Raw genomic sequence first — 15,038 nt, 5'->3', positions numbered from 1 at the left:
TAGACCAAATCATAAATACTATAATTTTATATTATATACATTTTAAATATATTTTAAAAATTATAATCATAATTTTTAATTTTTTATTATATATATACACTCTCATATATATCACATTGCTTTAATTATTTTTTTGATTTTATAATTTTTGTTTTAATTTTTAATACAATTTTCTTTTTGAAAAAAAATGGTTCGGTCCGATACATGATACAACTTCAGTCCGGTCCATGAAAAAATGACTATTCGATTTGGTCCGGTTTTAGACCGAATCGACCAGACCGAATGCCCAATCATAGTGCTCACGAGCTGAAACTCGTTTAATTTATAAATGGGCTTGACTTTACTAGTTTAATTAAACGAATCGAATTTGACCATAGATTCCGGTTCATTTAATTAAAAGAGTCAACTTCCGATAAATATTTAGACTCGATTAAGTATAAAATTAAATAAATCAGTCCGCCCTACTCGTTAAAACCAACTCATTTAGCTAAAGGAATCAGTTCGACTTGACTCGTGAAATAAACGAGTCAAGTTCGGGTAAAGATTTAAACTTTATTAATTAAACGAGTCAGCTCGACTTAACTCAACTCGATTAAACTTGACTCGAATTACGTCCGACCCTATAGAAACCTATGAATAAATAGCAAAAATGAAAACTATAAAATACCGACAAATATTATAATAATAAATAAACAAATATTAAAAAAATGAAATCAGCAAAACGCCATCTGTCCATCTTCGTACTTTATAGTCTGTGCACCTTCTCTTCGCTCTTTCAAAACCCTCCTAATTTTCCAATTTCGGAAACACCAATTCAAAACCCTAATTAGTGCATTTTACCGGTTAAACATGTCATCATCAGCGAAACGCAATAAATTTCCTGAAAACATTGTAATTCTCGACGACAGTAGCGACGAAGAAGATGTTCACAAAAATAACAAACCAACACCCACTCGCACACCTTCACGAACTGTACATCACGCGTCACCTACACCTCTTCAAACACCAGGTGCACAAACTGTACATCACGCGCCACCTACACCTGTACAAACACCAGGTGCACAAACTGTACCTCACGCGCCACCTATAGAAACACCAGGTGCAACAACGCCAGCTGTCCGATCACTCGATTCTAGAAGCTTCTGGAAAGCCGGTGCTTATGAGGAAATTAAATTCTCTCGTCCTGCTCTATTAGCTGGTAATTTCGTAAAATTAAATTATATTTGTGTTTAATTTGTCAAGCTTTTTTGTTTTTTATTTATCTCATGTGGCGGAGGATTTGTTTTGAAATTGTTTAGGTGAATTAGAACATGCTCGTGTTCATCCGAAGTTTCTGCATTCCAATGCTACTTCTCATAAGTGGGCTTTCGGAGGTCATTTTTAAGTTTATTTTTGGCTTATTTAGTTAAATTGCGTATATATGACCGTGTAATTGAGATAGAGTTTGTTACTGTCTTGCAGCAATAGCTGAGCTGTTCGATAATGCGGTTGATGAGGTAATTAGGCACATTGCATAATTTTTTATGGAGTGATATGTTTTGTGAGTACAAAATTCCCTAGCATTATGTTGCAGCGAATTGACGTAGTTAGGTTAATCGATATATGTCAGAGTTTAGGATGAAACTAGTCATTTAGTGCATTACAACAAGTGGAGAATTTAAAGTAATGTAGAAATTTTTGTTCAATTGGTATGAGTATTTGAATATGTAATTTCTACATACGGTCCAACTGAAGAGGTTCTACGGGACTCTAGGATAGAAACCATAGTGTCTGCATTTGATTGTAATTTCTGGTGTATATCTATAAATTCATTATAAATGACCTATAAGGCTAATTAGTTTTGGGACCTGTGAGGTAACACTTTTGCTTCCTGAATTAGCATTTTATTACCATGGGAGCAACCTCCATGTGCAAGGTTGCAGTTAGCCATGTTACTTTTGCTGTGGTATTGTAATGTGGTGAATCGATGACCTGGATTTCTTATTGAAAATGAGATGTAGAAGTTTAGTGTTTAAATAAAATCTTTGGACTTCACTAAAAGTAGGTGTAGGTTTACATATAGAGAATGAGAAGTGAGGAGGTCTACGTTTTCTTGGAAAATGTTTTCCACAAAATAAGCAAACCCTTGGTTTTGAACAACCATCCGGATTAGCATAAAATTTGACTTTCTTTGTCTTTTGGGATTTTCATTTATTTGAATGTAGACCTTAAAAAGAAAATATAATAAAATGTACTAACCTAGTTGGACTAAAATAAATAATTTCTTTTTTTGAGAAATTGCGCGATAACTTTTTTCCTTCTCATTCATTCAATATATTAAGGGCACGAACCTATCTGGAAATCTTATGAGTAAAAGGAAAGTAATCTTATACAAGGTTTGCATTGGCTCTAAAATATAAATGAGATTCAAAACAATAAATATGTTTTTTTTTTCTGTTATTTTTCAAGAACATAATCATTTAAAAAAAGTTTAATTTCTGATTGAAGTTACATGTCCCGGTTCTTTATATTAGTTTCTATAATTTTCCCCCAAGAGTTGCTCGATGAATTAGTCGATTGGAATTGCTGGATGGGTAGATGTGGTAGATGATAAATCAATTTGAGTTTGTACGCCTGCCACTTTTTCTTTGTTAGTACCATCTTTGGTGATAGATGAATCGAAATTTTGTACATCCCCAATTCTTAAAAGGAAACTCAGGCTTTTAGAAACATATACAAGTACAAAAGAACATATTTCATTTAGCTCCTTCATGCCTACTATAAGTGGCTATTTTGGTTTTCTCTCAGCGGCTTTAAGCCTTTAACGGTAACCTCAGTTCTATTTATCAGTCTGAGTAAAATACAACTTCTCTTATTTTTTAGAATGCCCAATTCACAAAAAGAAATCTTTACAGGTTTCCTTAGAAATTGCTAATTCTCGGTCATTGATATTCATGGTAATTCAAATTAATATTTAGGCATTGATACATATTTGGGAATTCACATCCCCCACAAAGCTCGAAAAGATTGAATAAATGGATCACTAGAGAAAAACAGACTTTTGTCTTTGGGGTAGATGAGTGGCACAAAAATGGATGTACCACATAGATCTTGAATCTATCGAAAGATAAAAACATATATTCGTTGATATTATTTTATAACCAATAATCATTATCTGTTTAGTCTTGCTATGTGGCCGAGGGTACGACATATTATAAAATCTGTTGTTTATATCATCATATGTACTGTATGCCAACGAAGTTCTAGGATAGTAAAGTTGGATTAGGGCATGACTTTATTTTGAAGGCGGGCTTGTATGTTAAAATTCCTTGTACTACTATTTTGCTTATGTACCTATGGCGTTCCCTAATATTTGAGTAAATTAATTTTATGTATATCTGCTCAAGAAGATTGACAGCCGAGATGGTCGACATTGTTAGTTTGTTTATTAGTTTGTTTACGATCGACATAGGTTCAAATTACACTAGCAACATACCTTTTTATGGAGTACCCTGGAAGTGATTCTCGTCTGTGACTCTCCGCTACTGTTTAGGAGTTCAGGACTTTTAAAATTAAACTAATGGCCAGTGACCTATATGCTCTTTGTTTGTCATGCTAAATTGCTGTTATCTGTTTCAGCTTAAAATAGTTAACCTACACATACTTCATAATTAAATAACACAGATACATTTTCTTGGAGAGATTATGTATGTGTAACGGATACATGTGACATCAGTGAAGCGAATGTTATTTATGATAATGTAATGTTTCTATCAACGTGTCAGATAAACAATGGTGCAAGCTTTGTTAAGGTTGATCGCATATACAATAAAAGGGATAACTCTCCTGCCTTGCTATTCCAAGGTGTACTATCCTCTCCTCTCCTTTCTATTTAGTTGTTTCTTCTTCTTTTTCTGTTTTGTTGTTGATCTGGCTTTAGCATTTGCAATAAATGAACCCTTGGTTTCCAATATTTGTTTGCTCTTACAGACGACGGGGGTGGCATGAGTCCAGATTCTTTGCGCAAGTGTATGAGCTTGGGTTACTCTATGAAGAAGGCAAACACAACAATTGGGCAGTGTAAGAACTACAGTTGCTCCCTCCATTTTTATATTTGTTTAAAAATATCTCATCTTGCCTGACCATTCCCGGACAGACTTTGTTATGATTTAGAACAAAACTTTATGTGCCATGAGAATATTACCATAGATCTTAAATGCACGACTGTTATACTACGGCTCTGTTTGGGATTGGTGGTAAAAATTAAAAATTATTGTGCTGTTTCAAACATCAGATAACTCTTTGGTAATTTTTTTGATTTGCGCATATTTGTTGGTTATAATTGTAATTAAAATAATATTTTTGTTGAGGTTTGATATTAAAAGCAGTAGCTGCCTCCCACAAAAGATGGAAAGTAGCTTATTTGAATAGCATGGGGGCCTACTATCTCTAAAAGTAGCTTTTTGGGAAAAAACACTTTCTAGAAAGGCTGCTTTTAAAATTTACCAAATAGTTTTTCTACCTGCTTTTGAGAAAAAAGCTAATGCGTTGTTTGCAACATCAATACCAAACGGAGCCTACATCTAGTTTGTGACATTACACATTAATTTTTTAACCGAGTACATAGATAAAGACTCAGACACGAGGGAGCTTAGACCCGAATTCCAAGCCTTACTCTCTTCTGTAACCCACTAGTGTTCTGTTATGGTTATGATTTATAAGTTATAATTGTAAGTAATGGATAAAAAAATTGAGCACAAAATTTAAGGAGATGAGAATTATAATAGAGAGAACAGTGAAATAAATGAAATGTGCAAAATTTCAATGATGACGGCTGTGAAGAACCTGCGAAGGAAGGAGAATGGAGGAAAGTAAAACTTATGAATGCTTACCCTCATTTTACAAAATAGTATAATATTTTACATTTCCTTTCAATTTCACTCTGATTTATGAATGCTTACCCACATTTTACAAAATTGTATAAAAAATTGCCATTTCCTTTCAATTTCATTCTGCCTCTGTCAAATAATGAAGAGAGAGGGTTATTAGTCTCAATTATTAGTACTAGTTCTAGTTTTAGGATTAAATGAAGTGTTGTAACTTTGGCCACCATGAGTAATCTTTGTTCCTGAGTACTCTTTTGTTCATAAGTGCACATTTCTTTCTACTAGCAACACTTTGTGAAGGGATCATGCTGTCTCGAATCCAGCCCCTAAGACACCCATCTCTCTCCATATTCTATCCTTGGTGTTGGCAGTGTAACCCCACATTTTTGAATTCCAAAATTTTCATCTAAGCAGTCAGATGACTCACGTTCAGTCATTTTGATAAGTAAATGGTGAAGATGAAAATTTATTAGTACCTAGACAAATGTGAAGATGAAAATTTATTTTTACATGCGAGAATCATTATCATCTGTTAAATACAATCCTGCTCCAAGTTTATAAGAATATGATGGTGAAGTTTGAATAGAGATCTAGAAAATTAAATTGATATTGTCTATATTCTTTTTGGATGTCATCATATGTTTCAGTAACTAGTCAATTTAATTAAGCTGAGTAAGAATCTGTTTGATCTTTTTCGTAGATAAGCGCATTCTGGGAAATTTCGCTCTCACCTATAAACTCTACTACAATACATCAGAGGCAAATAAACTTGTATCTTTAACAATAGGTTGAATCTCATGTCTTTTAATTGACATACCTATAATTAATTGGTCACAGATGGCAATGGATTCAAGACAAGTACCATGCGTTTAGGTGCCGATGTGATAGTTTTTAGTCGTTCATCCAGTACCAGGTACCTTTCGATTTGCCTCCAGATCATTGTTTTGTAGCATCACTAAACTACCATGCTAAGATCTCTTCAGTACCTAATGGCAAAAGGATCTCAATTAAAGTTAATTACTTTATTTACTCTAAAATAAATTAAAAATTAATAACTCAATCCCCAACAGTGGCAATCATATATTGGGGTTCTGACGGTTTGTTTTTAGAGCTGCTATTTGTAATATCTTGGGTCTCCAAACAACAATTACAGTAGTGGGTAAATTCTTGAAGCACCTCTGAAAGTTTTATTTTCTGCCTGTCATCTTTTATTTTTGTGTTTTATTGTTGCAGTTACTTCAGACGTATTCTAACTATGTTCTTTGTCTAGAGCGTTTCAGTGAATTCCTGACATTGTCTTTTTCTATCTTTCTAGCCAAGCGACTCAAAGTGTTGGTCTTTTATCTTATACCTTTTTGCGTAAAACTGGGCAAGACGATGTGATTGTTCCAATGGTAGGCATGTCGACATTCTTATGCCAATTTTCTAACTTATCATTGATTCTGGATACCTAAATTAATCTTAAATTATACCAATCATTTTGCAGGTCGATTTTGATGTTTCTAATCACTGGGCTGAACCAATAATATATGGATCTCATGAAGATTGGTCATCAAACCTGAATACCATATTGGAATGGTCTCCGTTTGAATCAAAAGATGAACTTCTGCAGCAGGTTTATTTATATTCTAATATGAAACTCTTTGTTATTATCTGTCTAGGAGAAGATACATTTTCGTGTGCAATTGCGAAGCAACAACACTCACTGTCGTTGCATTTTTGTGGTTGAACGCATATAGAACTTTTTGGGTCATGTGCGTGTTAGTTTTAATGATGGCAAGAACTGCGATCACTTACAAAGAGTATGCAGTCCATGGACACATCTATCGGTGTTCTGTATATATGGTCATTGGAGACAATTTGCTACTCTCTTTGTTTTACCAAGGAGGTGGTACTATTTTTTTTTGGGCGGGGGGCAGTGTAGCCTGAACACCATTATGAAGGCTGTGAAGTGTGAACCAGTTTGGGTGTCTTAACCTCAGCCTACTACGGCATCAGACACTTCCATTTTTTTCATATATCTCTGTTTCTATATTGTGCTTGCTCGATATACGTTTTCTAACATGTTTGGAGATGTTCTTTCTTCTTGGGCACTGTTTCACACTTTTCAAGGACAAGTTAAAAATGATGTCTTTATTTTCAATAAAAATATAGCATGAGATATAGATGAACTATATATAGATACAAGGGCTGGTTCGTTTAAACTGCACAAGAAAACTTAAGTTTAGAGGGTAATAATTGAGAGTGGTAAAAGGGCATGGGGAGCACAGTATCCACTCAGTGATTTTTGATTAAGATTCTTCGATTTGTTTGATTTTGTATATTCTGCTTAATCTACAAAGAAGTACCATATAACAAATTACTAGTATACATTATCGAGAAGGCTCAACACAAACTCTAACCAATAATATTGTCAATTTGGTAAAATGAATTATCCTGTATATAGCACGTTGCATGTTTGCTTCAGATGAGAGTAAGATGGAGATAGAAAGGTAGAGTAACACTGTAAGATAGAGATAGAAAGTTACAGTTGCATTTTTCTTCTTAAGAATTTACCATGAGTCACAAGTAAATATCTGATGACCCAACAATTGCCATGGACTTGTCGAGAAAGGAGCATATGATCTTTCCTTTATTTGAAAGAAAAATTGTGTTTCCTGATAATGTATGTATCATTCAAATCAACAATAATGGATGGATAGATACTGTTTAGGTACATTAAAGTTGTTAAAATAATAACTTCAATCGGGGAAAAAAGTATCAAATTCCCAAAGAGGACTTTTTGTGGAATACTTCCTCTGTCCCCTTTTAGTTGTCCCTTTAATTTTTCCACGTATTGTAAGGAGACGACTATAGGACGGAGGGAGTACATGGTGATGTTTATTTATGTTTTCGCCTCATGGAGGCACATGATAGTATTCATCATTTCAAGGACGTACGGCAAGCTTTCACAATTGTTCTGTCTCGGACTTTTCTGTCTACTCTCCTTCACTAAATTTCAAATATTTGTAGTTTGAGGACATTGGCTCTCATGGCACAAAGATAATAATCTACAACTTGTGGCTGAATGATGAAGGCGTATTCGAATTGAGTTTCGATGATGATGATCAGGTATTTTAAATTTATATTCATTTGTATATTTGACATGCATGCACTCACGAAGAGTTTGAAAACAATCAAATTCTTTAATACTATGTTTATGTCTTTTTGGTGAACTCAGCTATACACACCTTATTTTATCCCCATATTTTGTTAGCTAATCTAGCCAAGGTATGATGAGCCAGTGATGCTTGTCTTAAGAGATACATGTTAATGCCTTAATGAGTCCCTTTATGATTAAAATGAAATAAAATAAGATGAGATGGAAAACCCGACATATAGTTGAAGTTTGTATCAGAAAAGTAGCAAGGTATTTCTGTTTGGATATTTGGATAAAAGCTAGAGGTGAAGTTGAACTTAGACCCTTGGTACATGTGTTAGCAATTGGAATAAGGGAAGCTTAATTAACTGACCTCGGATGATCATCAGTTTTGTATTCTGTATAAACTATACACTAGTAAAGATTGCAACTTTTTTATGTGTGTTAAATGACATGGTATATTTTACATTCTAAATCAATACTGTCACACGCTTTTGAAGGATTTTGTTGTTGTTGCCTAGTTGTTTTAAAGTACTTGCGCTTATCTATCTTAGGTTTGCTAGGAGATTTTCTATATTATACATCACCTGCATTCCAGTTGAAGTAATCCGGACTAAAGATCTTCATTGTTATTGCTGTTAACAGGATATTAGATTGAGAGATGAAATCAGCCGTGTGGCTCTGACCAAAGCCTCCAAGAAACAAATTGAAACACAAGCCCATATATCATACCAGCTCCGATTTTCGCTAAGGGTGAAGCTCCAATTAATGTTTCTATGTCCGCTTTTTTTTTTTAAAAAAAAATTTATCTGTTCAGTGACATGCAAAGTTTTTGTTCCACAGGCGTATGCTTCGATGTTGTACCTAAGAAAGTTTGAGAACTTTAAAATTATTTTAAGGGGGGAACCAGTTGAGCAATATAATATTGCAGATGAGTTGAAATATCCCAAAGTAGTTACATACAGGCCTCAGGTTTCTACTGCATTAAAAGAGGTAGTTTTCTAGAGTAGCTATACTTTTTTCATGCTTGTTATATGTCTATGCAAATTATGAATTTGTGATGTCTTCTGTTACTCCAGTCTGAGCAGGTCTCTTGCATGCTGAAATTTTCTATTTGAACCTTATCTCCTTCGTGAACTTAAATGATGAGTATGCTGAATTTGTCCTGTGTTATTCAGTTTCTTGGTTTAGCACATAGTTTTGCAGTCCTAGAACAAGCTAGCTTGTTTCCCTGTTTTATTGAAGTCTTCTCCTGCCTTTCTGGTTTTCACTTGCACAGTGATAGGCCAGTGTATTGTAGTTACGTTTGGAAGGAAAAGGTTTTTGCTTTTTTGGGGTATTCTGAATCTTGCCTGATTAATATTAGTAGAGCACATCATTGGCTTTGTAAAGTGAGCTATACTCCAACTCCTTCATTATTGGCTGGTGTGCAAGATACGGTGTTGGTTGTACAGCGTGTTGTATGATAGCTGAATTTGACTATCGTTGAAATCATTTAATATAAATTAAAGATTTTAGGCGTTTTAATTATCTTTCAACTCTCGGTCCTTTATTTCCTAGATTAAGTCGTGGTTAGGTAATTTCTATAGATTTACTGTTGTACATTGTTAGTGTTTCACTTCTTTTTTTTGTTAATAAACTTAGTGTTTCAGTTCACTATAGTCTAATTTGTTTAAAATTTGCGAATGAAATTTTTCACTAATTGCATGGGTGGGAGATGCTGTATTAAAGCCTGAATGTACTCATCTCCTATTGACTACTTTTGTACTCCATAAATACAATCCTTCTTTTTCATTAAAAAGTATTTAATGAGGACATCAGACTACCATGTTGAAGGAACCTAATATTATCAAAACTATTTATATGTTTGTTTTACATGGGTCGACTTCAGTGAGAATAGTAACCAGAGATAAATAAGCCTGGTAATCTCAATTCTCAAATGATGTAAATGTTTATATTATGTTGACTAATTTTCTTGACAAGTAACTGATAGCTGATATTTAATTGATTTATCTTGTTGATTAATATAAACTTGAATAAAGAAAAGGTGAAACAGTTGGCCAGACATGAAAAGTTATAGTACATTTGCAGTCACTTTACCCTCTAGGTTTGTTTTTATAGATACCTCAACAGTTTGGTATCGTATTTGCTTTATTAATTCACCATTTATGGGCCAGCTACTGTGATTAAGCTGCATAATTTTATTTGATTGGAATCTCTTGTCTATTTGGATCAATTTGTCCATTCAGTGAACTTGTAAAACCTAACTTTTCATATCTGTACATAAACTCTGCAATTTATGAATCGCTAAATAATTAAATATCGGTATGTTTGGCCTTGTTTAGCCTACTGTGGAAACTATTCTGGGGTTCGTTAAAGAATTTCCTGCAATTTCAATCAGCGGATTCAATGTCTACCATAAAAATCGACTCATCAGGGTAAGTAAGACAATGTTTGTCAAAGATATGTTATAGTGATTTTAACACTTTAATGAACTTGTTTTCTCTGATGTACGCTGAAGCGAAATTATGCTTCTCCGTCTTTAATGTTGTACAATACGGCTATATTTTTCTTGCATCTATGGTCTCCAAAGTCAGGGAGGTTGTTTTTCGGGTGTTTCATGCTGAATTTTTTTTATCAACACATTTGAGGATGCATGTGTGTTAAATACTTAAATATGGGACTGTTTTCTCTTAAGGTATAAGTGTGGGACTGGATCAGCTTAGGGACACGCCTATATATTTTAAAGAATAGATTTCACCTTTGACTTTAAATAAAAATTTCCCACACATGTCGGATGTTTGTATGTTATTCAAGACAAAGCTAGCTCTGTTATCAGGCTTCAAACGATTCCTGCTATTTAATAGGAACTTACGATGGAACATATAGGGAAACTGAGTGTAAAAAATAGGGGAAAAGCTCAGGATGAGAAGAGATGCCTAGGATGACATGAGATTAAAAGAGAGTGGAGGATGGAGAATAATCATTATAATTGAGATCTCTTATTTCATCTAATATCAAGTGTAACTTGTAAACTGCTACAAATATGATATGTAAGGGTTTATTTAGGCTCTTTCTAGCTGAACTGCTGAAACAATTCGCAAGGGGAAAAAACTTTACCTCTGGGAGCAAGTGACTAGGTTTAGAAATTATTACTTGGAATTATAACTTAACAAACTGCGTACTTCTTCTCTTAAAGTTATTTATTTTTAATATCCACAAGTCGTGTTTTTGTTTTTGTTTTTATTTTTTGCGATGCTAGTAAATGGTACATTGTGTTGTTTCAGCCATTCTGGAAAGTCACTGGTGATGGTAACTCATGTGGGATAGGTGTTGTTGGTAATGTTCATGACCCCGAAATGCTATATTCTCCTCTAATTTAATTTCTTTTAATTACCTGGTATGTTTGTTTCAGGGGTGCTTGAAGCTAATTTCATAGAACCAGCACATGACAAGCAGGATTTTGAAAGGTCATCTCTTTTTCACAGGCTGGAAATGAGGCTGAAGCAGATGCAACTGGAGTACTGGTGTGCTTTACTTTTTTTAATTTATTAATTAAGTTGAAAGGATGTGATTATTTTTAAAGGTGTTGGCGTCCGATGGACTACTACTGCAGATAACTTATGTTCCAGTGCTTTGGCATTTGCATTGTTGGACCTAATGTAGTATTGATGCTCTGACTTCTCTTTTACATATCCAGGAGAGGCCACTGTGAGTTAGTAGGGCACAGACCTTTAGAGAAGAACACCGGTGCACGTACCATGCCGAAGAATATCTCTATCAATCCTCCAGTCGAGCGTAATAGGATTGTGCAGCAGAATTTTCAAACCAGTGAAAATGCTACTGGTCTTTCAGCTAATGGGCAAAATAAAATTATAAACAAACCTTTTATTGCTTCTATCACCAATCCACGACAGGAGCTGAGTGGATTACCACCCCGTAAAAGCTGTGGAAAAAATATTATTAATGAGATGGCGGTGCAGCCTCCTGTTGAACATGCAGCTGTAAGTTTTACACTTCCTCCACCGCTTATCAGTCACTCTTATATTTAAAATCCTACTAAATGTTCCTTGTAGTATGGTCTGCAGTGAGCATATGTATAGGTAGACATTAATGATGTTAATTTTGATTATTGCTACACTTAATGAATGACATATCAAACCCTTTGTTTCATTACAACTTCATAATGGCAAGTTATCTATCTCATTTATTAAAAACTTTACTGCTAATAATAATCGATTTCTGCATTAAAATTTTCATTTATGGAATTCACAAGTAGAGAATCTGTATTTCAGGGAACAATTCCCATTTTACTTGTAGTTTCAGTCTTATCTGTGTTTAATGTCATGTCTTTCATCTTTTATACTACAAGTTCGTAATTGTAGATGTCTTTATGCCTTATTTTGGTGGTTTGGTATTGCAGTAACAAGCGATCATGCATCTTCTCTTAATCAACTCTCTCTATTATTAGTTAGTATATGTTGTAATTTTTTCGTTGTTCAATGACATTCGCTGCAGAAGTCTGTTGAAACACAGCTTGTAGATAGTTCGGGGTCTACATCTATTGATGAAATCTGTGAGGAGAACATCCAACTGTTTTTGAGGTATGTATGAATGTATCAACAGTGTGCATCTCTAACCTTCTCAACTGAATTTGTACAATGTAAATCGATCTCTTATTTGATAAACTTCATTGTGACTACCCGTGAACTATTTTGCATCGTTTTATCCCCCACCCAGCAACCTAATATATACTGTTTTCTTTTTCCACAGGTGTGAGGAACATGCAGAAAAGGAAAAGTCGTTAAAACGCACGGTAGGTATTTTACAGACAATAACAGTGTGCCTCGAATTCTTGTTGTTAATTTAATGTCATTAGCTTTTTTAATAAGAACCTAATTATCGTTTTGGTTTAAATGCAAAATAGGTTGAAGAACTTGAGAAGGAACTGGAAGACATAAAAAAAAAGTGTGCTCAAATGTCTTCACACCTGGAAAGTCAGAGGAAGGCCAATCATATAAAACAAGCTGCAGCGACTTGATAAAACCATCTTTAATGTTAGTACTGTAGAAATGAGTAACAAAGTTAGAGGAATGTATATATGGCTCATAAGACTTGCTTACTGGTCGCTTGTTTACCTATGGTTGACATGTATGCACATCTGTCTCTAAAAATATGTGTTACTGTATTGTCATTGTGGATATAACCGTTTAATTAATGTTTTAAGAATGGGACATAAGTTTCCCGTATATGATATATTAAATCACGACAACATACGGGGATTGTAGATGGGATTACCCTCTGGCCTCCACTGACCCGGATAGATGAGGAGTCATAAATTAGAAAATTATTCGCATTCCCGTTAACGCTTTTGAAATCTCATGAACCAAGTGCCCTTATGTCTTGCCTGTTATTTCTGTTCTCCACTTCAAATTTGCTTATGTGTAAGGATCAAGCTACACACAAACCTTGCAATATGTTCAGTTGATGGCAAAGGGAAAAATCGAGTATATTGCTGATAAATAGTATCAATATATGCACAAATATGGTATGTACAGTAAGCTCTTAGGGTCAGTAATTGTGTCATTTGTTAAATAAATTATATTGTACTTTATAGATGTCAAGCTAGATAATATGCATCTGTATTATTATTTACACCTTAATCTGATCTAAATACTTTACCAGACCAAAAAGGGTTGAAGTATTTGTAAATTATAATTATTATGGACTACTTGCATCGCATACACCTGAGCTAAGAAAAGGGTTGCTGTCCGATTTCTATTATTCAGAATTTCTGGAGTGCTTTTAAAAAAGATTTGTGCAAATTTTTTAAATTAGATGTAACTTAATATATGCTTTATTTATCCAGCTGCTGGTTTTGTATCTTAACAAACCAGAGCGTTTGTCCTTTTTGCTGAAACAAAAAAAATACCATAGCTGAACTGGGGGTGGGAACACTGAGTTGAAGTAGGAGCAGCTTTAATACAAGAAAACAAAAGTAAAAGCCTAACTTTATGCAACATGTTGCTCGTACTAGCTACACTATAATAGGACTACATATATTGGTGAATATTGGTGAGATGCTTTAAAATTTTAAATTTTAGGGCCATTCGCCTCAACGTTATTATAACACAAATTATGATCGAAATACATTATTTTTGGAAATCAAGATCCAAAATATCACTTCACGACGGAATTTCGTGTAGCATTTAAGACGTTTTTTTAACCCGTAAAACGGTAATTCGTGTAATATTTTGTTATTTTTTAATAATTTAAAAATAATAAAAAACGTTACTTGAAACAACGTTTTAAGTTGTTTTTTTTTAAAGTTGGCAAAATGTGAGATTAAGTAGTGTTTTGAAACTAAACACTATATTATTTAGCGTTTTGACCTCAAAACTCTACTTTATATACCGTTTTACACACATATTTTTTTAAAAAAAATATTTTTAACCTCAAATAAAATATGGTTAATTCCTAAAATACTAAAAAATTATTTAAATTATTTCTAAAACTCAAAAGGGAATTGATGAATTTTAAAATGTTAATTTTTTAAATTAAGTTACACTTTTAAATTTAAAATTGTTTAATTTAAAATTTACATTTTTGGTTCCTAGGTTTACAGCCTTTACCCTAACTTAAATTATGGTTTAGGCTCCCCAAAACTCTACACCCTAAGTAGCATTTATTAATTTTTTTTATAATATTTCTAAAATTCAAAGGGGATTGGTGAACACTAAATTTTTAAAATTGTTAAATAATAGTATAATCTTAAATTTTAAAAATACTAAATAAAAAGAATATCGAAAACGTAACATTAATTGATGTTTTTGAACCCTTAAATAATACACCAAAAGCAGCTCATACTCACAAAACTTCATCTAACGTTTGCCACCTTGGAATATAAAAAAAATAGCAAAATGATACTCCATAATGTTTTGTCATGTTTTCAAAACGCTACATAATACCCGGTTATAAATTGACATTTTGGATCATAATTATGAGAAGTGATATTTTGAGCAATTTTTTTAATG

The 15,038-nt window shown here is 33.5% G+C and overlaps 1 protein-coding gene across 2 annotated transcripts; it reads left to right on the top strand.

The window, feature by feature from the left end:
* Window positions 1–732: 732 nt before the first annotated feature.
* Window positions 733–13,276, top strand: LOC141717800 (protein MICRORCHIDIA 2-like). Of its 2 annotated transcripts, none has more exons than XM_074519998.1 (18): window positions 733–1,198; window positions 1,299–1,373; window positions 1,462–1,496; window positions 3,765–3,843; window positions 3,970–4,059; window positions 5,703–5,778; window positions 6,181–6,259; window positions 6,352–6,480; window positions 7,878–7,976; window positions 8,650–8,757; window positions 8,848–8,997; window positions 10,350–10,442; window positions 11,292–11,343; window positions 11,420–11,531; window positions 11,705–12,008; window positions 12,526–12,608; window positions 12,778–12,820; window positions 12,932–13,276. In XM_074519998.1, the coding sequence occupies exons 1-18, from the start codon at window positions 850–852 to the stop codon at window positions 13,043–13,045; spliced, it is 2,070 nt and encodes a 689-aa protein (XP_074376099.1). In that variant the 5' UTR covers window positions 733–849; the 3' UTR covers window positions 13,046–13,276. The 2 variants fall into 2 exon arrangements, with proteins under 2 accessions (XP_074376099.1, XP_074376098.1); XM_074519997.1 differs by having other exon boundaries at window positions 734–1,198; window positions 12,523–12,608.
* Window positions 13,277–15,038: the final 1,762 nt, after the last annotated feature.

This window comes from Apium graveolens, chromosome 4, assembly GCF_009905375.1.
Source record: "Apium graveolens cultivar Ventura chromosome 4, ASM990537v1, whole genome shotgun sequence".
Lineage (NCBI taxonomy): Eukaryota > Viridiplantae > Streptophyta > Magnoliopsida > Apiales > Apiaceae > Apium > Apium graveolens.
The sequence above is the reverse complement of the archived record's forward strand: the minus strand, read 5'-3'. Positions and strand labels throughout refer to the sequence as shown.

Bases quoted from the DNA above. Each gene is read 5' to 3' on its own strand.
- LOC141717800 (XM_074519997.1), top strand. From the start codon at position 850: ATGTCATCATCAGCGAAACGCAATAAATTTCCTGAAAACATTGTAATT. The intron at 4,060-5,702 runs GTAAGAACTACA...AATTGGTCACAG, and splicing joins AAACACAACAATTGGGCAGT to ATGGCAATGGATTCAAGACA. The intron at 5,779-6,180 runs GTACCTTTCGAT...CTATCTTTCTAG, and splicing joins AGTCGTTCATCCAGTACCAG to CCAAGCGACTCAAAGTGTTG.